At 41.1% G+C, this 24393-nt stretch overlaps 1 protein-coding gene across 4 annotated transcripts in view; it reads left to right on the forward strand.

The window, feature by feature from the left end:
- Nucleotides 1–24393, forward strand: part of masp1 (MBL associated serine protease 1) — a 126566-nt gene that overhangs the window by 98530 nt on the left and 3643 nt on the right. Inside the window, exons 12-15 of one of the 4 annotated variants that reach the window (XM_072572204.1) lie at nt 7184–7321; nt 13392–13505; nt 18306–18500; nt 23092–23159. In XM_072572204.1, the coding sequence (XP_072428305.1) occupies nt 7184–7321; nt 13392–13505; nt 18306–18500; nt 23092–23159 (515 nt within the window). Of the gene's footprint in view, nt 1–7183; nt 7322–13391; nt 13506–18305; nt 18501–23091; nt 23160–24393 lie in introns of those variants that run through there. The other 3 variants (XR_011960872.1, XR_011960873.1, XM_072572205.1) reach the window with 3 other exon arrangements.

Below are 24393 nucleotides of genomic sequence, written 5' to 3' on the forward strand. Positions count from 1 at the left end.
AGTAGTCTGGCTGTCAGTTCAGAAATTCTCTTGATGGGACAATCAACCCCCATTCCTAGACGTGATGGTACAGAGAACACCTAACGGAGAATTCACCACAAAGGTATAAAGGAAAGCCACACACACAGACCAAGTCCTGAACTACGAAAGCAACCACCCCAACACACACAAAAGAAGTTGCATCAAGACACTATTCAAAAGGGCCACAACACACTGCAGTACACCAGAACTGCAAAAAGAGGAAGAAGAACACCTATACAATGTATTCGCCAAAAACGGATACCCGCGCAATTTCATCAACAGATGCCTAAGGGAAAAACAACGGAACGAGGACATTCCACAACCCAAAGGACTAGCCACACTACCATACATCAAGAGCATTTCCGAACAGACAGCCAGACTACTGCGACCACTAGGACTCATAACAGCACACAAACCAACAGCCACTCTCAGACAACAACTCACCAGAACAAAGGACCTGATACCCAGCATGAGCAAAACCAATGTAGTGTACAAAATCCCATGCAAGGACTGCACAAAACACTACATAGGACAAACAGGAAGACAGCTAATGATCCGCATCCATGAACACCAACTAGCCACGAAACGACACGACCAGCTGTCCTTAGTAGCCACACACGCAGATGACAAGCAACATGAATTCATCTGGGACAACACTACTATTATAGGACAAGCCAAACAGAGAACAGCCAGGGAATTCCTAGAAGCATGGCACTCATCCACAGATTCAATCAATAAGCACATCGATCTGGACCCAATATACCGGCCACTGCAACGGATAGCTGGAACTGACAACTGGAAGCGACAGATTCAAACCACTACAAATGCCGGAGGAAAGATCACAGAAGCGCTTCACAGGAGGCTCCCAAGCACTGAGGATGTCACCGAGACAGGGGACGAAATGTCTGCAACACAAATTCCCAGCTCAGCGAACAGAACCACAATGAGGAACAAGAGGATAGCCAGAGTGAGGGATAGTGGGGGTTCTTGCGGCTGGAGTCGGCGGAAGTAGGGGAGGTCCTTAATGAATACTTTGCTTCAGTATTCACTACTGAGAGGGACCTTGATGTTTCTAAGGACAGTGTGAAACAGACTGATATGCTTGGACAGGTTGATGTTAAGAAGGAGGATGTGCTGAAAATTTTGAAAATTGTAAGGATAGGTAGGTCCTGGACCATATGGGATTAGATTAGATTACTTACAGTGTGGAAGCAGGCCCTTCGGCACAACAAGTCCACACTGCCCTGCCGAAGCGCAACCCACCCATACCCCTACATCTACCCCTTACCTAACACTAGGGGCAATTTAGCATGGCCAATTCACCTGTCCTGCACATATTTGGACTGTGGGAGGAAACCGCAGCACCCGGAGGAAACCCACGCAGACAAGGGGAGAATGTGCAAACTCCACACAGTCAGTCGCCTGAGGCGGGAATTGAACCCAGGTCTCTGGCGCTGTGAGGCAGCAGTGCTAACCACTGTGCCACCGTACTGCCTAGGGATATACCCTAGGTTACTACAGGAAGTGAGGGAAGAGATTGCTGCGCCTTTAGCGATGATCTTTGTGCCCTCACTGTCCAATGGAGTAGAGCCAGATGATTGGAGGGTGGAAAATGTTATTCCCTTATTCAAGAAAGGGAACAGCAATAATCCTGGGAATTACAGACTAGTCAGTCTCACGTCTGTGGTGGATAAAGTATTGGAGAGGATTCTGAGAGACAGGGTTTACGATAACTTGGAAAACCATAGTTTGATTAGACATAGTCAGCCTCATGAGGCAGGTCATGTCTCATAAATCTTATTGAATTTTTTTAAGGATGTGACAAATCACATTGATGAAGGTAGAGCAGTGGTTGTAGTATACTTGGATTTTAGCAAGGCATTTGATAAGGTTCCCCATGGTAGGCCCATTCAGAAAGTAAGAAGGCATGGGATACAGGGAAATCTGGCTATCTGGATACAGAATTGGCTGGCCCATAGAAGACAGAGGGTGGTGGTAGATGAAACGTTTTCAGTCTGGAGTTTTGTGATCAGCGGTGCTCCGCAGGGATCGGTTTTGTGACCTCTGCTGTTTGTGATTTTCATAAATGACTTGGATGAGGAAGTGGAAGGGTGGGTTAGTACGTTTGCCGATGACACAAAGATTTGTGGAGTGGTAGGCAGTGTGGAAGGCTGTTGTAGCTTGCAATGGGACATTGACAGGATGCAGAACTGGGTTGATAAGTGGCAGATGGAGTTCAACCTGGAAAAGTATGAAGTGATTTGGAAGGTCAAATTTAAATGCAGAATACAGGGTTAAAGGCAGGATTCTGGGCAGTGTGGAGGAACAGAGGGATCTTGGGATCTTGGGGTCCTCAGACCCCCTCAAAGTTGTCACTCAAGGGATATGGTTGTCAAGAAGACGTACGGTGTGTTGACTTTCATTAGCAGGGAGATTGAGATTAAAAGCTGCTAGGTTATGCTGCAGCTCTATGGAACCCTGGTTAGACCACACTTGGAAACATTGTGTTCAGTTCTAGTCGCCTCATTATAGGAAGGATGTGGAAGCTTTAGGGAGGGTGCAGAGGAGATTTCCCAGGATGCTGCCTGGACTGGAGGACATGTCTTAAGAAGAAATGTTGAGGGAGCTAAGGCTTTTCTCATTAGAGTGAAGAAGGATGAGAGGTGACTTGATAGAGGTGTACAAGATGTTGAGAGGCACAGATAGAGTGAATAGTCAGAGACTTTTCCCGAGGGTGATTTTAAGGTGATTGGAGGAAGGTTTAGGGGAGATGTCAGAGGTAGGTTCTTTACACAGAGAGTGGTGGGTGCGTGGAATGTACTGCCAGCAGTGGTGGTAGAGTCATAGACATTAAGGACATTTAAGCGACTCTTGGATAGACATATGGAAGATAGTATCATGAAGGGTACGTAGATTAGTCTTACCTTAGAGTAGGATAAAAGGTCGGCACAACATTGAAGGCTGAAGGGCTTGTACTGTTCTAAGTTTTATGTCAGTAATCAAGACTGTTCAGAATCAGGGTTCAGGAACTGGAATGATGTGCAGAATCAGGATAGTATATTGTATCAGGAATCAGGATAGTGTAGAATATTGGGGGTTCAGTAATTGAGATAATGGACAATATCAGGATTCAGGAATCAGGCTGATGTGCAGAATCGGATTTCAGTAATCGATAGGTTGTACAATATTGGAATTCAGTAATTGGGATAGTGTACAGTATTGGGATGCAGTAATTGGGATGGAGTACCAAGATTCAATAATCAGGATGATGTATGGAATCAAGATTCAATAATGAGAATGATGTACATAATCTGAATTTAGTAATTCAAATATTGCATTGCTTTCGGTTTACTAATTGGGATGGTGTATTTCTTTATGCTCAGCAGCTGGAAGGTATACAGTATTGTTTTCAGTAACTGGAATGGCGTACAGTATCAGAGTTCAGTAGTCAGGTTGTTACTGTTTTATGTTTGGAAATTGAGATGGTGTCTATTATTGGGATTCAGTAATTGGTATGGTGTACTGTATCAAGGCTCCATAATTGGAATGGGGTACTGTATCAGAGTTCAATAATCAGATGGTTACTGTTTTATGTTTGGAAATTGAGATGGTGTCTATTATTTGGACTCAGTCATTGGAATGGTAGACCGTATCAGGGCTCCATAATTGGGATGGTGTACAGTATAAGAGTTCAGTAATCATGATGGTGTAGAGTATCAGGGTTCAATAATTGGAATGATAAACAGTTTTATGTTCAGTAATTGGAAAGGTGTGCAGTATTGGGTTTGACAAATTAGGATTGGGTTCAGAAATCGGGTTTGGTGTACATTATCAGCATTGAATCATTGGGATGCTGTACAATTTTGGGTTCACTTACGGGAATGGTATACAGTTTTACGTTCAGTAATTGGGATAGTGTACAGTATCAGGTTGAGTAATTGGAATGGATAGAGGTTCTGAAATTAGGATGGTACCCTTTATCAGGGTACAGGAGATGGGATAGTCGATTCAATATGGGTTTAGGAATCAGGATGGTGCATCTTGCTAACTACCTTTAAGCAACTGAGGTTTGCACCAAACCTTTTGTCACAATCCCATAATTTTCCAAAACTCAACTTGTAAAGACTGTTCTTTAATTCTTGGTCTGTGAGTTGTGTCTGTAGAAATTTACAATTGACCAAAGTAGTATCACTTTCAGCCTTGAGGTGTCCAGGCTACTTCAAATCACCTCAAAAAGGTCAAGCAATGCAAAAATGTGAACAACAGGTTAACCAAATCGTGTCATACTGTAGTTGTGCAATGGCTGTGTGAATGGTATTTCCCACCAACCAGAAGTCTTTTAAGAAAAGGTCTTCTGCCTACCACACAACCAGCCAACCAGCCTGGAATTTCTGATTCTTGTGTTTATCCTATTGAGGGCAAGACAAACAGCTTCAATAATATGTCTCTGGTTAAGAAATATTCAAGTTCTATACAACTAAGGCCGTGTTTTCAAATTGTTAGATAGGGCTTGAATGGTGAAATGTTTATGTAATTGGGTATTTCCAATTCAGAACAAATCCCATATCAAATCTCAACACAATTTCTACAAACAATACAAAAACTAATTGTATTTCCACCTCTAAACACTCATTAGTTAAAGGTCAGATGTACTGATAAGTTGTGTTTTGAACCATATTTAATCCTGAACTTCAGCGTAAATCAGAACAATTGGTCAGAACATCCATGCCGGATTTATTTTATAATGTACCCATGATATACTGAAAAATTCTGTAACCCAGTTGAAATACTTGTGGCAGTTGTAGACTCAAAATAATAAATCTTCTGTTTTGGTTGATATGCATTTGCCTCTCTGGTTTGCCAAATTAACTCTTGAAACCTGGAATGGGAAACAAGTCAAACCACACACCAACCTGTAGATCTGCAATCAATGTCTAATCAAACACCACAGACCAATATCCTTTGCAGGTTTTGAAGGATAGAAACTTATGTGTCCAACATGTTGAAGTCCTCAACAACTTCAACCCATTCTCTGTAATTGTCTGTGAAACCCTCCACCTCCAATTTCATAAAGAACATTTATAAAGCCCACTCCTTCAGCTTCTTACTGCTCTGACTCTCACGTGCTTTGTTTGCACCCCTAGTTTATCTTCGCCCTTTACTGAAACATCTTGTGACATGTTTATACATGAGAGGCACAAGATTCATATCTTTATCATTCCTGAGTCCGAGCTACACCAGGTCATGAGATTACGGATTGTGTTACAGTACAGTTCCGCTATCGTTAATTGCCTACAGCACCTCATGGATGTCCAGTCTTGGGTTGCTAGATCTGTTCAAAGTCTATCCTATATAGCATACTTGCCACCTTCAGTGATTTCTCCAAGTGTTGTTCAACATGGAGCTGTACTGAGTCATCAGCCAAGGTTGGTTTGGTACATGGTAATCAGCAGGAGATTTTGTTGCCAATGTTTGACACAATGCCATGAGATTTCATGAGTCCAGAGTCAATATTGAGGAGTCTCAAGCCAACTGCTTCCTGCCTCTGTCACACTGTTCTACACATTTCAGACTTAACAGACAAGCTTTTTAATGGATGATGTGGTGAGTCTGAAGCAATCAAAGAGCAGTAGAATTCAGGAGATCAGAACATGTGAAATGTAGCTGTTGTTAAATTTATCCATGCAGAGGATATGAACTTGGTTGTTGGGGCCAGCATTTATTGCCCATCCATAGATCCGTAGGTGGCTGTGCCTCTTTGAATTGCTGCTGCCATTTACTTTATGTACATCCACAATGCAGTGAGGGAGGATGTTTCAGGATTTTGACCTAATGACACTGAAGAAACAGAGACAAATTTCCAAGTCAACATGATGCATGGTTTGGAGGAGAATTTGCATGCGGTGGTAGTCCCATGTATCTACTGTCCTTGCCTTTAAAGATGGAACAATTTGTGGGTTTGACAGTGGGTTTGTAAGTGACAGGTGTGAGTGACTGGTGTGAGTGATCAGTGCAAGTGATGTATGAGAATGCCTTACTGATAGTTAAGAAAGGCTGCAAGCCAGTGTCTGAATCGACTGAAAAACAATGAAATGATACATGACAATGGAAATAGTTTGGTGCAAATGATGAAATTCATGCCAAGTCACTCAGTCCTACATTGACCTGACAAGGGCTATTTATTGATTCACGCTCTCCTTCAACAGCCAATTTCTCTGATATTATGTCTCTGTGAACTATTAATAAGAAAAATAACGATTTATCCAGAGCTTCATTACTTGAGCATTGAACACAGGACAGTGCAACAATAGGAACAGGCCCTTTCTCTCAACGTGTTTATGCCAATTGTGATGCCATTCTAAACTAATCTCATCTATCTGTACATGGTCGGTATCACTCTATTCCCTGCCTGTTCATATGTCTGTCTAAATTGTCAGAATCCTCCAGAGAATTTCACATCCAGAGAGTTAATTTTTGAACATCAGGTAATTAACCAACAACTGGTGTCAGAGGAAACAAGGACATATCACCTTAGTCAGGCAGATCATCAACCAAGTTGTTATTGACAATGGATAAGTGATCTCTCAATTTTGTGAGCTGCAGAAGGATATGTGATGGTGAAAATTCTTAAGGGGACAGGTGATCAGTATGTGTGAAGATTTCTACGCTGAAGGTATTGCCCATTTTCCACTGCATGATGAATAAACAATTATGTGTTGGAATCCACCATTCAGATGAGTTCAATCTTCATCTTTGATGTGGAACTCCTGTAACACTGAGCTACTTAATATTGCTATTTATTGATGCTTAACCTAATAGCCTCCTTCTATGCTTTAATAATTGTGTTTCTGTGAACAGTTTCACTCCTCAGTAATATCCTTACACACAATTGCATGGTATGTCTACTTAATATCTGCTCTGAAACAGGATTTGACTGGGACAACGTTTAAGCTGTAGTTCTGTAATTCAGTGCATGCAATGGCATCTCACATTTTTCACCTCCAACTGCATGTGCATGCCAGAGCATAAGGGACCTCACATCAGTTTGGTGTAGCTAATAATCTCGTGATTAATCTTGTCTTGTTTGTTCCTCAGTCTCAACACATTATTTTCTGCTTGTTTCTCATTTCAAATGAAACTTTTCTTTTGTAAAACATTCCAGTGTGTGGGAAGCCGAGAATAAAACCATCATCAATACAACCTAAAATAGCACAGGGCAGAGCTGTATCAAAAGGAGCCTTACCATGGATCACAATGTTGTCGAAGAATGGCATTCCTTTCTGTGGTGGGTCATTAATTGGTGAGTGAAACAAACTTTGTTGCATTACTTTGAGCATTCTCTCTGCAGGACCAAGCTGATCAGACACAAATCAATGGATACAGATTGCCCTTCAGTAACTGACTCCTGATGTGTAGGTTGTTACTCATACAAACATATAAACTGGGATCAGGAGTATGCTATTCAGCCCCTCATGTTGGCTCTCCATTCAATAAGATCATGGCTGATCTGAGTTTGGCTTCAACTCCTTTTACCGGCCTACCCCAAAACCCCGTGAACTCCCTTGTTAGTCAAGAATTTATCAATCTCTGCCTTAAAAAATATTCAATAACCTCATCTCCACTGCTCCCTGGGGAAGAGAATTCTGAAGACTCACAAGTTTCTGAGAGCAAAAAAAGTTCTCCTCTATGTTAAATGGGAGACACCTTATTTTTAAATTGTGTCTCCAAGTTCTAGTCTCTCCCACAAGGGGAAACATTCTTTCAGCCTCCACTCTGTATTGGCCTCTCAGCATCCTTTATGTCTCAATAAGACCACCTCCCCCCCACCCCCTGCAATGCCAGGAATCAGGCAGGAGAATCTTCTCTGAATTGCATCTAAGACATTTATATCTTTCCTTGAATAAGGAGACCAAAACTGCACATTCTTCTTAAGATATGGTTCATCAACACTGTATACAACTGCAGTGCACATTAAATTGAATTGAATTGAATTTATTGTCACATGTACCGAGGCATAGTGAAAAGATTTGTCTTGTGAGCAGTACAGGCAGATCACATAGTTAAGTAGCATAGATAGTAAATAATAGGTAAACAGCGGCAAAAACAAAAACACAGGTACAGGCGAATGTTAAGAGTTTGTGAGTTCATTCAGTATTCTAACAACAGCAGGACAGAAACTGTTGCAAAAGCGGCTGGTGCGTGTATTCAGGCTTCTGTACCTTCTCCCCGATGGTAGAGGTTGTAGAAAAACATTGCCAGGGTGGGATGCTGGCAGCCTTTCCTTGACAGATGGTCTGGTACATGGATTCTATAGATGGGAGGTTGGCCTTTGTGATTATCCGCACTGAGTTCACCACCCTCTGGAACTGTCTCCGATCTTGAATGGTACAGTTGCCATACCATCCAGTGATACCTCCAGACAGAATGCTCTCGATGGCGCACCTGTAAAAGTTGGCAAGGGTATTCACCATCATGCCAAATTTCCTCAGCTGCCTGAGGAAGAACAGGTGTTGTTCGGCCTTTCTAACCAGTGCGTCCACATGAGGAGTCCAAGAAAGCTTGTTGTGGATGACCACTCCCAGGAGCTTGACACACTCCACTCATTCCACCTCTGTGCTGTTAATGTGTAGGGGGGCATGAGTAACATTCTGCTGAAAATCAATAATGAGTTCCTTGGTTCTCCTGGTATTGAGAGCTAGGTTGTTCTCAGTGCATCATTTTTCCAGGTCTTCCACCTCCCGTCTGTTTCATTGCCATCTGAGATTTAACTGACTATGGTGGTGTCATCAGCAAACTTGCAAATGGCATTAGTCTGGTATTTGGCGACAGTGAGTACAGAAGGAGGCTGAATATGCACCCCTGGGTGGCTCCAGTTGTTGAGTGTTAGTGAGGATGAAATATTGTCCCCAATCTTCATGATTGTGGCCTTTGGGTCAGGAAACTAAGGATCCAGTTGCAGAAAGTGGGGCTTAGTCCGAGATCACTAAGTTTAGTAATCAGTGTCAAGGGGCTAATAGTGTTGAAGGCTGAACTGTAGTCAATGAGCAGGATTCTTACGTAGCTGTTTGTGGTGTCAAAATGTTCTTGGAGGAGTGATGGCAAATGTTATCACATCTGACGTGAATCTGTTGGTCCGATAGGCAAATTGGAGTGGGTGAAGAGTAGTGGGGAGGCTGGAGTTGATTAATGCCATTACCAGCCTTCCAAAGCACTTCATAGCCACCAAAATTAGGGCCACTGGGTGGTAGTCATTGAGACATGATGCATGAGCCTTCTTACGCACAGGGATGATGTTGGCCCTCTTGAAACAGGCAGGGACAGTGGCCTACTGCAGGGAGAGGTTGAAGATGTCCAAGAACACCTCTGCCAGTTGATCTGTGCATGCTCTGAGTGCACGGCCTGATACTCCGTCTGGTCCCAATGCTTTCCTTGGATTCACACAAAGGAAAACTGATCTGACTTCTGACTCAGTGACTGTTCGATAGGTTCATGAGAACTTGTCGGAATAGGTGCTACTTCCCCACCGAAATTCTGCTCAAAGTGAACATAGAAGGCGTTGAGACAATCTGGGAGGGTTATGTCATCGTTTGCTTTCTTGCACTGTCTCTTTTTAGAACCTGTGATGTCATTCAATCCTTGCCATAGTGGGATTGGGGAAGGGCTGGGATTTATTTTGGGTGGTTCATGGATGCAGATGACCACATATGTGTCTAACTGCCTTCACTGAAATGTAAGTTCAGAGTGGCTGGTGTCTAAAACCTGCAGTGTGGAGGTTAGACCAGATATGAATAATGTTCTCAAAGCATTTATTTTGGATGCCCTGGGTAATCTCTTTGGAGAGTTGAAGATTGTCCCCATCTAAACACCTTGGATGAGGGAGTGTCAGGGATCTTTTGGGGAGAGAGATCAGGTAACCTTTGAGACAATTGCATGAGAGTGACTGGTGTGTAAAGAGGGCGCAAGCCCTTTGGAAGAGTCCAACTTGTGAAAACCTGCAAAAAACTGTCAAGAAAGGTGAACAAGCTTGACGATTACCCTGAGGGAGGATTCAGCGGCACCCAAAGGACCATATGAATGGAGAACCCTGAGACAGGCAGTCGGTAGCACCCAGAGGAGCATGGGTGTGTGGACAACCCTGATTCAGGCAGTCGGCAGCACTTAGAGAAACAGTGTTTGTGGAGAACTCTTAGACAGGCAGTTGATAGCAACTAGAGGAGCAAGTGAGTGGAGGACTGAGCCAAGCAGTCAACAGCACCTAGAGAAGAAGGTGACAGGAGGACACCACTATTGCAGTCAGCAGTACCTTGAGGAGAAGATGAGAGGTCATAAATGATCATGGCACCATGGTACAGGGAATCAATCAAATTGGGGTACAGAAAGGAATGTGTTGGTGTAGGAGAATGTACAGTGAGAGGAATTGACACCATTCTCTGCAGCAAGGAGCATGTGTCCAGGCAGCTGTGATGCCCAACACTACCCAAAAAAGTGTATTCACATTACATTATTGAACCATAGTAGCATTTCTTAAATCTTTAACATGTTCCAACACTTTATATTCAGGACACTGTATCTGCAATTACATTGTTTCTTTCAGTTATATAAATAATCTTAACATTAAACAATTGTAACAAAAGACTCCATACGAATCGTCTCATATTCCAAATTTTAAATTTCTCAATGAAGGTTGGTGGATTATGTTTAGCATGTGTTAGGCTTTCCTTGTTTTAGTGCCTAACATCGTCTTCAAAGTGTTGAACAGCCAACAATATTTCCAAAGTGTCTTTTCTATGGTAGGCTACTACTTTTGTTAAACGTACTGAATCTCTGTAACCGCCACAACTTGTTTTACTGGATTCAACTGTTAAATATGTTTTATCGGTCTTGACTCTCCCGTGTACATCATCTCTAGCTAATGTAGTACATCCAGGTGGATTTCTACAGATTACCTCATACTTTCTCAGCAATCTTACAAGATCCTCCCTTGCTGTCTTTTCTTTAAATATAAGTGCACAAAACTGTTTCTATATAGCTAATGGAATTGTAGGAGGTTCACTTTGAGCATCATCTATCTCTCTTTCTACATCACTCTTATTGTCTCTGTTACCTCCACAATTCTTAACACCTGACACATTTGCTCCCCCTTAACTTCTTCCCTTTTCAACAAGCTTATGATTCTTTTTCCTACAATCAGGAGTATTCATCACCTAAGTCACATTACTAACCATTCTATACTACTTTATATGAGCTACTAAACTTCATTTTAAGAAGTTCATTTTGTAATGGCTAGAACACTAATACTTCATCTCCTGGATTTGGGGACTCTCTGGAAGCAAATCTTGTGAATATTCATGACAGTATGCCATCATCATGGTTTAAAACGGTTTTGTTCCAGATCCTCAACTTCTGCGGTTCTTTGTTTTATTATCATGGTTTTGACAGTCTGACGGTATCTCTCCAAACTCCCCTGTGATTGCAGATGATACACAGATGATTACAATTGGTTTAAACCCAAAGTACTCATGATTTCCTGATAAGCTTGAGATATAAAGCTGGTATCCTGATCAAACCATATCTCAACTGATATCCATAACTAGTAAATAAAACTATTAACTTTTCAACTACTACCCTACACTAAAGAAATATCATCTGGGAATTGAGTTATCTGACTCATAATTGTAAGGATACAATGATGTCCTGCTCTTATTTTTGGTAATGGTCTGCACAATCCATTAATACTCAACTAAATGGTTCTTCAAAAACCAGTACAGGTATCAAAGTGGGTTAACTAGATGGTGAGGTTTTCCTACCTCCTGGTATGTATAATAATTTTACTGAACAGCACTACCTCTTATGAAGTCTTGGCCAAGCATGTTTATTGATGTCGGTATTTTCTATATTCCTATTCGTCCTGCTATTGGTACTTCATATCTACCCCCAATTTCTCCTTACGATATCTGGGTAATATCACTATATGATGAATAACCATCCAATCTTAATCTGCAGATCTTTGAGAATGTCTCCACTTGCTCATCTGAATTCTACATTAATATTACATCACTCTGGAGCTCCTTCAGCGTCAGCCTCAGTGAAAAGTGTCTGTCAAAGTTTGGTCACCCATCAACCGAGGCTGACCTCCCAAATCGGTCAGGAGGGTTGGGCATTGTCAATCCTGAACAATGACAAGATGTTCTACTACACCGAACATTAGAAAGAGTAGCACTCCCTTAGACAGGATTCTAAGGACTAGTACCCCCTGTAGTTTGATTATTGGAGCTGCTGCTACTGTGATAGTTGTTTAGAGTGGAACTGATGTAAAATGGCAATATAATGACAAATGTGAGCTTGCATTTCTAATGATGTGTGATCTTTACCATCTATGTGTCCTCAGAAGTTTTTCTTTTCCATTTCCCTGCTATTACGTGGAATATGAAGAGCTATTTGGGCTGTCAGTGATTGAACTGGTACACAGGTGGGCTTTAAATATGGTATTGACAACAGAAATAGTGGAGTGTCGTAGAAGTGACAAATACTTCTGCTACTGATGAGTGCATGATAATGTCATGAGCACTGCACCAGAGGAATGCGGTGCATTCATACTAAAGTGAACAGCAGATCGTTTTGTGAGAAAACCTGCTACAGCCCACAGAGAGAACCCCTCTATGATACTCCCCAAAATTGACAGCCTTTTTTTTGGTAAACATGATGTGGAGGAGCTGGTGTTGGACTGGGGTGGACAAAGTAAAAAGTCACACACAACAGGTTATGGTCCAACAGGTTTATTTGGAAGCACGAGCTTTTGGATACAGACAGACTCTAACCTCATACCTTTAATGCATTGTCTGAGCTGAGATGTCACCTTTTTTTAATAAAACATTAAGTTATCTCGAGAATGTGACTTAAAAGAAGTTCTGCGATTTACATATTAAGAAACCGAAACCTGCAATCCATTCTAAAAGATAAAAGACTTAACAGCAATCTAGGTTTGTTCTGTGTATCACTTCAGTTGCATGACACTGTAATCTTTTGCTATAAATTCTATGTCTTATGGTCCTGCTCCAGAGCTACCTGATGAAGGAGCAGCGGTCCAAAAGCTAGTGCTTCCAAATAAACTTGTTTGTTGGTTTATGGTGTTGTGTGATTTGTTACTTTTTTTGGTAAAAGTCAGTCGATATTCTTATTCATCTTTATAAGGATAGGGAATTAGAAGCAGCGTGATGGTATCAGTGTGATGGAATGAGTTTTGTTGAGCATTTTGTTGCTATATGGCACTGTGTGCCGGGGAAGGAGTTTGATATTTTTCACAATAACAAAAATGTAAGTAATTTGTTGTAATTATTGCATCTAATACTCTATTTTTGCTTGTTCTGTAGGGCAGATGTGGATCATAACTGCAGCCCATTGTCTTCATCCTCCATATGACCCTGACAATCCAAATCTAAGCAACTTTCAACATATTAACATCACATCATTTAAAGTTATCTTAGGTTAGTATTTACACATTATAAGGCCTGCTCATATCTGGACATGACAAGATGACTCAGACAGGCACCAGTGAGTGTCATGGGCTACTGCCTGGTGTTATCCACAGTAAAGTGAGGGAGAGAGGTATCTTTAAAACTCCTACTCAGTTGGTGCAGATTATTCTGAACTATAACAGATATTAAACTTTGGGTCTGTATTCAGTTTTGAAGAATGAAAGGATTCTGAATTGCAACATATAAGATTCTTAGGAGGCGTGACAGGGTAGATGCGGAATAATTTGCCCCTCTGTTGGGGCAGTCTTGGACCAGAAAGCATCATGTTAATGTAAATGACCACCCATTTAAGACAGAGAATAGAGAGGGTTTTTTTCTATAAAGTGGGCAGTGAATCTGTGGAATTCTTTACCACAGAGGGCTGGGACATTAAGGGCACCTCAAGCAACCTACTTGGGCTACAAAGTTGACAATACCCAGGTACACCTGTTGGAAGATAAAGTTAGAGCGATCAAAGGTTGCCCCAGCTCCCATGCCTATACCAGAGCTTCGGTCTTTTCTTGGGCTGATGAATTAGTAAAGAAAGTTTATCCATAACCTGGCCTCCATACTTTTGCATCAACTCCTAAAAAAGGGTCAGCTTTGAAAATGGTCATGTAGCCAACTTTCAGGGAAGTGAAGAAACAGCTATCATCCTCGAAGGTGTTGGTACTTTATGATCCCAAGATTATGATCTATTATTGACTTGCGATGCCTCCCCATATGGCATTGGGGTAGTATTAGCTCATAGGTGGCCCAGTGGAGAGGAATGCCCAATAACATATGCATCCAGGGCATTAGCTAATGCAAAGCGTAAATATGTCAAGATAGAGAAAGAAACTTTGGCGGTCATATTTAGAGTCAGAAAGTTCCACCATTATCTTTATGGACATAAATTTATAATAATAATGGACCACAAACCCCCACTCGGTCTACTTAAAGAGGACAAGGCAGTGCTGACCGTAGCTTTAGCTAAATTCAGCACTGGGCTTATAATTACTCTCCATTCAGTCATTATCTGAACACTCCCAGCAAGATCTCGCAAAGCAAGCAGTCATGTGATTTCTCGTAAGAATTGTTAAAGAAAATCTTCAAATCCCACAGCTCCTGGTATTTCCACAAAATTTAAAGTTGAATTTTTCCACAATCTTTCAAATCTGAAATCCCCTGAGGTATAATAAATTTGAAGCATCTTCATGGAATCTGGACATATCTGGGAATTTTGTCTTGCTTTGTATGCAGTACATGCCTGGACGTTTTCCTCACGTAGATGGGTAGATGAGTGTTGTAGCTATATTGGGGCAGCTTGGCTAGAAACACAGCACGTTCTGGACACAGTCTTCAGTACTATTGCTGTAATGTTGTCACAGCCCATCACCTTGGCAAATTCCAGTGCCTTCAGCAATCTTCAGATACCACATGAAATGTATCAAATTAGCCAAAAATTGGCACCTGTGATGCCTGACATCTCTGGAGAGTCTGAGAATGATCAGCCATTTGGCACTTCCAATTTAAGAATGGTAAAGTTTTGGAAATTTTCAGGGCTGGTAACCCAGAGGCTGGACTAATGCTCCAAAGATAAAATCTCCAATCTGTCGTTGGATACTGATAGAATTTACACAAAACTCAATAATATTGTGAAATTTGAGGAGATAGTATTAAATTTCGAAAGCACGTAGACGAGTAGGTAGAATGATGGACTCCTGGTGAAGGGATTCAATACAGAGGAGTGTGTATTACGTGACTTCTTGTGTTAAGAAAAACAAGGACAGAGAATATAAAGTAACTCTAAAGAAGATACAGGAATAGAGAGACCTAGGGTGGAAAGAGGTAAAGTTGCCGTTGTTCCAGAGGACTGTAAGGCTGCTCTCTCATCAAACAGAAATGACGAGTGATGATTTAACCTGAGGGTCACAACACTACAGGCAAGGGACAAGGTTGAACCTTCGTGGTAACCTCAGCCAACACAGGAGTTGAACCGTCACTGCTGATGTTCCTTTGCATTGCAAACCAGCTGTCCAACCAACTGAGCTAACTGATCCTCAGTGACCCCCACTGTGGCAGCTGTGTAATTAGGAAAATGTTTCTGAAACCTTTATGTAAAAAAGATTAATCTGACTGTACCTGGACAAAATGCAAATAATATTGCTTCTACGATTCTATGTAACTGTAGATTATACAGAGCTAAGAGACGTATACTGACATGTGAAAGAATTCCCATTTAACAGCACACAAAATTCATTGGCAACTCGTTATGAGAATGTAAATTTGGTATTGACTGGAATAAAAACTAAAAAAACACAGGAAATGAGCTGTCTCTGAATGCCATTGTTTTATATACAGCATGATTAGTTTTGATGTAGATCAACCAATATAACAGCCAGTGAAAAGAATGAATCACAAACACATGAGATAGGAAGACCCCATCTTGAACATAGAAATGAAAAGCTTTCTCCAGGCAAAGTGAGGAAGAGAGAGAGTCACAACCATCTCAAAACCGTTAGTAGCTTACTGTAAAATAACTGCAAATAAAAGTGCCACGTTAATAGAATGAGAAGCCAAGAGTCTTCTCTCTCCCAAAATCTATTAGAAAACACTAAACACGCAACTGCAGAAGCCATCAAAACTGTAGGGACCGAACATCAAGTGGTAACTTCTTTGCTACATCAACGAGGAACTCAAGCAATTGGGCTTAATGATCTACTGAGGCTTCCTTATAAACATTCTTTTGCCTTATTGGTTATTCTTTTAATCTCAATGTCTGTAATTTCTTGTTAACAACAATATCTCTTTATTCTTAAGGAACCTTCAATAATAACTTGAGTATCAAACTTTTAACCGCTTTAAACAAATGCTTGACTGCTGATCTGCTTTGATTCGAATCGTACAATTGAAAGGGGGACTTAATAAACAATGTTAATCAAGATCACTGACCACATGGGGTGTCTATGGTATCTGCAACCTTGGATAGGTCAGGACAGGTAGCGAGAGTGATTAATAAAGCATGCAACATCCTAGGTTTTATGAAAATGGGTGTAAAGTACAAAAGCAAAGGCAGGTAATTACACATATATCAGTCCTTCTGGTGCTGTTTCCGGTATGCCATCCTGCATTCTCTATTGATCTCAGGGTTGAAACCCTTACTTGGTCATAATAGTAGATTGGTAAAAATGCCGGGTGTTAATATAGAATACAATTTTACTGCTCCTGATGGCCAACAGCAACTTATGATTTTGCTCAGCCTTGAGTTACTAGATCTATACAATGTCTGTACATTTACCATACTGGTATCCTCAACATGAAGATGGAACTTTGTGCAGTGGTCACTCTTGCCGATACTGTCATGGACAGTAGACTGGTGGGAATGAGGTCCTGTATGTTTTTTGCCTCCTGTAAGTTCTCTCAGAATTTGCTATAGACCAGTCTAGTAGCTATGTCCTTTAGGACCTGACCAACTTGGTCAGATGTGGTGCTGCCCAGTCGCTCTTGGTGATAGACATTGAAGTTCCCACCCAGAGTGCATTCTGCAACTGTGCTACATTCAGTACTTCCTGAAGTGTTGTTCCACATGAAGGAGCACTGGTTCATCAGCTGATGAAGGCAGTCTATAATAATCAGGAGAAAATTTCCTTGCCCATGTTTGACCTGATGTAATGAGCCTTCATTGGATCTGATGTCAATTTTGAGGATTGCCAGGGCACCTCCCACCTGAGCCACTGTGCCACAGTCACTACTGCTTCTATACTGTTGGTAGAACTGGACATATTCAAGAATGGTGATGGTGGTGTCTGGAACATTGTCTACAAGGTACAATTTTGAGAGAGCTCTCCCAATTTTGTCACGACACTCCAGATAGTGGTAAAGAGGACTTTGCAGGCTCAGAAGGGGTGGGAAAAACACTTGTCATTTCCATTGCCTAGGTTGATGCCAGGTGATCCATCCTATTCCCTTCCTTTCTTTAGACTGTATCGTGGTTTGATTCAACTGACTTATTTGCTAGGCCATTTCAGAGGGTGGTTAACAGTGTTGTGGGTCTGGAAACACTTGAAGGTCAGCCAAGTAAGGACAGCGGATTTCCTTTCATAAAGAACATTAATGAACCAGATCTTGAAATAATTTATTTTGAAATTATGATTTACATATAAACTGTAATTTTCTTTTAGAGCGAGGATGGACTATTACACATTAATTGTGTTTAATTGGGAATTAACTAGGCATTTACTTGTGGTCTGATAACTGGCAATCAAACAAAAACAAGTAGTTGCTGGGCTAGGTGTATTCCTGTGCTATGTAACAGATGCTTACAAAATTGTGTAAAGATTAACTCAAGATCTATCCTTCACCATCAGGCTTTCTCAAAGATTAAACAGAATTCAGTTTAGTGAATAGTAAGTTTTAAGAAAAAGAGTTATTCAATACCATTCAAAGTGTTTCTATTAATGCCTCTAGACCTAAAAATTCCAGTTTAGCTTAATTTTTGGAGCCTCCACAAAGGCCCATTCCTGAGCATAATAAGTGGAAATTTACCTTGGTCAGCATTCACATTGGAAATGTTGTCAGGTTTCTGGCTGGGGCTTCCTTGTAGCACAAATTCCAAAATCAATTTGTGCTTGATGTTCTGTGATCAATTTGCTGATTTTGCTGAGATTGGGAGAATTGTAGTAGAAAAAACCGGCACAATCAAGTGGAAATTTCAGAACGTGATTTACTTCAGATTGGGATCCATGGATTGTGCTTATTTTCTCTGACCTCCCGGCCTCTCTGTTTCAGGGAGGCAGAAAACGTTGAGAAAAGAAGAAACAGAACAAGTGTTTCGTGCTAAAAGAATTATCTCTCACCCTTGTTACAATGGCTCAACCTTTGAATTTGACATTGCGTTGTTGGAACTCCCACATAAAGTACAAATAACAGACTATGTGATGCCAATCTGTCTACCAGAGAAGTCCTTCTCAACTTTACATGCAGGTACATTGGGAATATCTTATAAATAAACCTGAGGCCATTGCAGTTGTGTTCAATTCTCTCTTGGCACAATTGTCACTAATGTCCAACAGCTGGGATAGTGATAAGGAGGGAACTCACCCTAGTCAGCATGGGAGGTCCCCTGTCCTGTTCCATTTAGCTCAGCAGGATCAGGGGACAATGAATGAGCTTCTGAAGGTCAAATTTTGGACCACGTGTAGTTTGCAAAGCCAACTAACTGTGTCCTTCTTTTGGGTGACAGTCGCTGATGGCCATGACCCTCAGGAGGCTGACTGTCTGGAAGGGCGTTATTGAAGGCAAGCAGAAACGGGAAGCTCAGTCGGCTGAGAAGAAGGCCTAGAGAAAACAGAGGCAAGCAAGTTGTACACCCTCTCAACCCACTGTCTCCCTCTGCACTAAATATGGCAGAGACTGCCATGCCGTATAGGGGCTCCTGAACAACACCAGGTCTTGCTTAAGCCAGGGTTGACTACACTGGCACAAACCATCATCTTAGGAAACACATGGCTGGCTCTCTGCTGATATTATCTTCAAGGAGTTGATAAAAATAAAAAATTGATATTAGGTTTTCAGTAAGACTGTGCAGACCTAGAAGATAAGGTTTATTTAAACTTAGGGTTAATGAGATATGGAATTTAGGGAGGGAGACTTTGTTAAGCATGTTCAAGAAATGGATAATTCTGTTGATGCAACAAAAACAGAAATTGCTGGAAAAACTCAGCAGATCTGGCAGCATTCTGTGAAGAGAAAATTGAGTTAATGTTCCGGTCCAGTGACCTATCTTCAGAACGGGTATTCTGTAAACGTGTTTAATTTAGATTTATTTAGAGTTGTGGCACAAGTGATTAATCCACAGGATTGTAACTATCCTGCCCTGGATCTATGACAGCTGTTCCTTCACAGCTGCTGAGTCAAAATCTGGAACACTGTCCCTAACAGCACTGTGACTGTACCTTCATCACATGGGTTGAAGCAGTTGAAGAAGGCAGCTATTAGCAATTAGAGATGGGTGACAAATTATAAGTCAGTGACACCAACATCCTGTGAATTAATTAATAAAAGGAAAATGAGTGTGATACTAATGTGACCCATGTATTTGAAAGTTTGGATTTATTTGCTATTTTGGTCCTAACTGTTGATTGCCATAGTCTGAACCTGCCTCAGGCTGTTTTATTCAATGACCAGCAGATGTAACACTGAATAGATACATGATTTGGAAATGCCAGTGTTGGACTGGGATGTACAAAGTTAAAAATCACACAAGACCAGGTTGCAGTCCAACAGGTTTAATTGGAAGCACACCTGATTTACAACCACCTGATGAAGGAGCAGTGCTCCAAAAGCTAGTGCTTCCAATTAAACCTGTTGGACTATAACCTGGCGTTGCATGATTTTTAACTGAATAGATACAGGCTTTTTTGAACAGATTATGTGTAACCATGTTATGGCCCCCCACAAAGATTCTAACATTTTAAACAAATACACAGATTTCCTAGTGACCCATAGGAATTACTGAAGGATAACATGTCATATTTTAAAACTTTTATTCTAACAAACTAAATCAATATAAGACAAACACTAAACGGATACCTAATGCACATAGTAAAGAAAAGATGCTTTTGCATTATTATATAACAATCGACACAACTGCCACAAGTGTCCAGCACATGTTGAGTGAACTAGTGATTAATATAGCTAATGTATTCCCCTTTTAATTTGCAATGATTAAGTTGAAGCAAATCAGCAGTCAATCATTTGTTTAACAGGTTAAAAGTTTGTACATTAAAAGTTATTCCTGAAGGTACCTTAACGATAAAGAGATAAAGTGAGAACGAGAAATTACTGCTGCCAAGATTGGAAAAGTAGCAAGAAGACAAAAGAGTAGTTAGAAGAAAAAACTTTGAATAAGTCTGCATGGTATATCCCTGGGGCTTGTGGCTTATGTTCCCCATCACTGAAGCAAAAGCATCAACATTCAGCAGCTGTGATGGTTTCTGTAGTTGGTTAGTTGATATTTCCTTGTAAGTGTGTATCTATAGGACAGCAGAATGCAGGACGGAAGAAAATTACTGGCTTCTGCTCTGTAAGCATGGTACTTTCAGCTGCTCAGTTACTTTACAGAAGACCAAAAAGTGTTTCAAGATCTTGCTCTCTCTCTTTCTCTGTCTGCCGAGAGAGGTGTATTCTTCCTAATGGTACAAAATGCAAAAAATGTTCTTTGTTTAAGTAGCTTGTGTTTTAAATTGTTCGTAATGGCCACTTTAACCAGGTGGTCCATGCAATAAACTAAGTCATGTTCCATGTAAAGCACTGGCATTCTGGCCACAGCTCAGCAGCCACCGATGGTTTTGTTCAATTGAACTTACATTCTCACAATGAGTCAAGGAATTCCATTAACTCCTGAACAATTCTGTGCCTTTCTATAGTGATATAGTCAGGTGCCTTACTGCAGCCAAGTGTCCTTGCCCAGACCAGTTAAATTATCCTTTTCTGAACAAATAGTGGCAGCCTTTAATGTGGGGATTAAATGTACATCCTGGTTTAATGATGACACAGAAGTAGGCAGATGCATCAGTTGTGGGAGATGCTTCAATGGGATTTGGAGAGACTAAACCAGAGAATATAAATATGGAAAAATGTGAGGTTTTCTACTTCAATAAGAAAAAAAAACAGAAACATGGAATATTTCTTAAATAATGAGAAGCTGAGAAGTGTTGAACTTTAAAGGTACTTAATAAGTTGATGAGTCACAGAAAGTTAACATGAGGCAAACAAGCACCTGATGAAGGAGTGGCGCTCCGAAAGCTAGTGTGCTTCCAATTAAACCTGTTGGACTATAACCTGGTGTCGTATGATTTTTAACTGAGGTAAACAGGCAATTAAGAAAGCAAATGCCACAATAGTCTTTCTTGCAAGAAGATTTGATAAAGGAGTATTTTTTTTTACTGAATTTATGTAGAATAAAAATTAAAAATCACCAGGTCTGGAAGCATTTGTGAAGAGAGAAACAGAGTTAATTTCAAGTCCATTAGGACTCCACTCATGACGTTGCTTCCTGATTATTGACTAAAATTAAAATGTACAGTGGAAGCAGAGCCCTTGTATATTTTCAAGGTAGAGGCGAATAGATTCTCAGTAAAGAAATGGGTAAAAGCTTATCGGGGGAGGGAAAAATTCTGATTTTAACTTACAATCAGTTCAGCCATGATCATGTTAAATGATGCAACAGGCTCGAATGGCTGAGCGTGGAAACTGTGATGCTGGAAAAGCACAGCAGGTCAGGCAGCATCTGAGGAGCAGGAGAGTCGACGTTTCGGGTGGCCTACTCTTGCTCCTTGTTTGTATGGTCAGATGTATCTCCTTCTTAATCAGGCATTTACTGTTGGGAGACAGCATTAGTACAAGGTGGAGTGAACAACATATCATGCAGCATTAATGAGCACGAGCACCTCATAGAGGTGCTAATCAGTTCCTTAAAGATTGTCTGGGCAGCCATTTTATGCATAAAGCTTCCGTTATTTCTCTAGATATAATCTTGCACTAAATGTGGACTAAACTATCATAGGAGTTTATGCCCCCAAAATTGTTATAAGAGGCCTTTTTTTGTATTCAATCATAAGATGGAAGCCTCATTGGCTGGATCAGGGTTCACTGCCAATCCATCATTACCCTAGAGAAGGTGGTGTCTTCTTGAACAGTTGCACTCAATTTGGCGAAGGTACCCGACAACTCTGTTAGGAGGGAGTTATAGGATTTTGATCCAGCAACACTAAAGGAATGGTGATGTACTTCCAAGACTTTAAAATGGTGGGGTTCCCGTATACCTTCAGCTCTTGTCCTTCTGGATGGTAGTGGCTGTGGGTTTGGACGCTGCTGTCTAAGGAGCCTTGGTGAATTTTTGCAGTGCATCTTGTAGATAGTATATACTGTTGCTGCAACCATCAGTGTGAAGGGAATGAACGTTGAAGGTGGTGAATGAAAAGCCAATCAAGTGGTCTGCTTTGACGTTGATGGTTCTGTGTTTTTTGATTGTTAGTGGAATAATTCAGTCCAGCTATATGGGAGATATTATCTGATCAACCTACTACAGAGGTATTATAACACATTCTGGAGCAAGTGGATATTGAAACAAATTTTCCTGGCTGAGAGGCAGGGACACTACCATGGAGCCAAAGATGCCCCCAGATATGTGTGAGTAGATTTTGGCTGCAGAGCCTGAAGGCAGTTTTCTAGTTGTCACCCCAGGTTATTGAAGCCAATACTGACAATTCCAAACATCTCAACAGGATACTCCAAACATCATGCATTGAGAAACCAGCTGGTCTCTCATCCCATGATTTGTATATTCCAGCAAATGTGACTTTCTGGGAATTACATGCCACTCAAAACTGCGGCGAACATTCTGCACAGCATCCAGAGACCGTAGAGCACCTACTGTTGCATTTATTAAAATGGTCTCAACTCTTGTTCGGGATTAATGTTGAAACTGCCCTAGTTTGTACTGTCGAATAGGAAATGTCCTTGAAGTTGCTGTGTTCTGAATACTAACATTTTCCATTGTTTTGTTTCAAAGGTGATATGGTGATAGTCAGTGGATGGGGAAAACAGTTCCTGCATTCAATTCCCGAAACTCTGATGGAGGTGAGTTTTCTATTGTCAAGTTACTGAACAGCACTCTAACTTAGTGCAACTGTCACTGTCTGACCCTTGCTATGTGAGCCTCATTATCTGACCCTCACAGTGTGACCCTTACTGTCTGACCCTCTCTGTGTGACCCTTACTATCTGATGCTCTCTGTGTGACCCTCACCTGCAAATTCCTGCCCAAGTCACTCACTATCCTGAGCTGGAAATGTATTCATGCCTTCCTTCAGTGTCACTGGGTCAAAGTCCTGCAACTCCCTCCCTAATGGTGTTATGGGTCCAACATCATTAAATGGACTGTAACGGTTCAGGAAAACTGCTCAACATCACCTTCTCAAGGGCGACTAGCACAAAGTGCTAACTTACAACTCACTATAAATGAAATTCCACCCAATTGTAAAACGTTCCCATACACACAAAGAAGCAAGACATAAGTATTATGGCTGTGAAAGGAACACAAGTAATAGTCAATGAAACACAGTTCTAGCACAGACCAAATTGCAGGCTTCAATAAGATCTTTCCCATCAGTTTCCACTTGTTTTTAACTCTTTTATAAGGTCATGAGGTCACACAAACGAATTAGTGACTTCACATTCAACATGTGGGGTATCTCCGAAAGTTTTTTTCCCTTTTTAGTTGAAAGAGGCAATTTGTCGAGGTAGCTAGCTGCTCAGGAATTCGTCTTACTTCTCCACTTACAGAAAGGAGAAACAGATGATATCTCCTTCACAGGCTGGATATTGCTGTTGTGTTGTCCAAACACAAAGCAGTAGTCTCTTGTCCAAGAGGACAAGCAGCATCAGAGGAAAAAGGGAGTCAAGTTTCATGTCACACTGATGAAAGGCTCCAACCTGAAACATTGACATCCTTTCTCCTCTGATGCTGCTTGACCTGCTGTGCTTTTTCCAGCTTCACTCTTTATCCACTTGACTCTCCAGCATCTGCAGTTCTCACTATCTCCAAGTCTCTTGTCCAAGAACCATTCAAGCAGCTATTACTATGCTGAGTACTCCTGACCACACACAACTGGTCCTGTTGAAAAACCAGTCAAAATTCTGTCACAGGGCAAAACTGCCCCAGACACTCACTCACAGAACTGAATAATCCAACAAATATCCCCAGTGCTTGAATAAGGCCACCTTGTAAATGCAGCATAGAATAACTTCCAGTAAATAAAGCTATGTCTTCTTCCAGTTTCTCAGTTAAAGCAGTATTTTCCCACTTTTAAATC

The sequence above is a fragment of the Chiloscyllium punctatum genome, chromosome 6 (genome assembly GCF_047496795.1).
Source record: "Chiloscyllium punctatum isolate Juve2018m chromosome 6, sChiPun1.3, whole genome shotgun sequence".
In the NCBI taxonomy this organism is placed as follows: domain Eukaryota; kingdom Metazoa; phylum Chordata; class Chondrichthyes; order Orectolobiformes; family Hemiscylliidae; genus Chiloscyllium; species Chiloscyllium punctatum.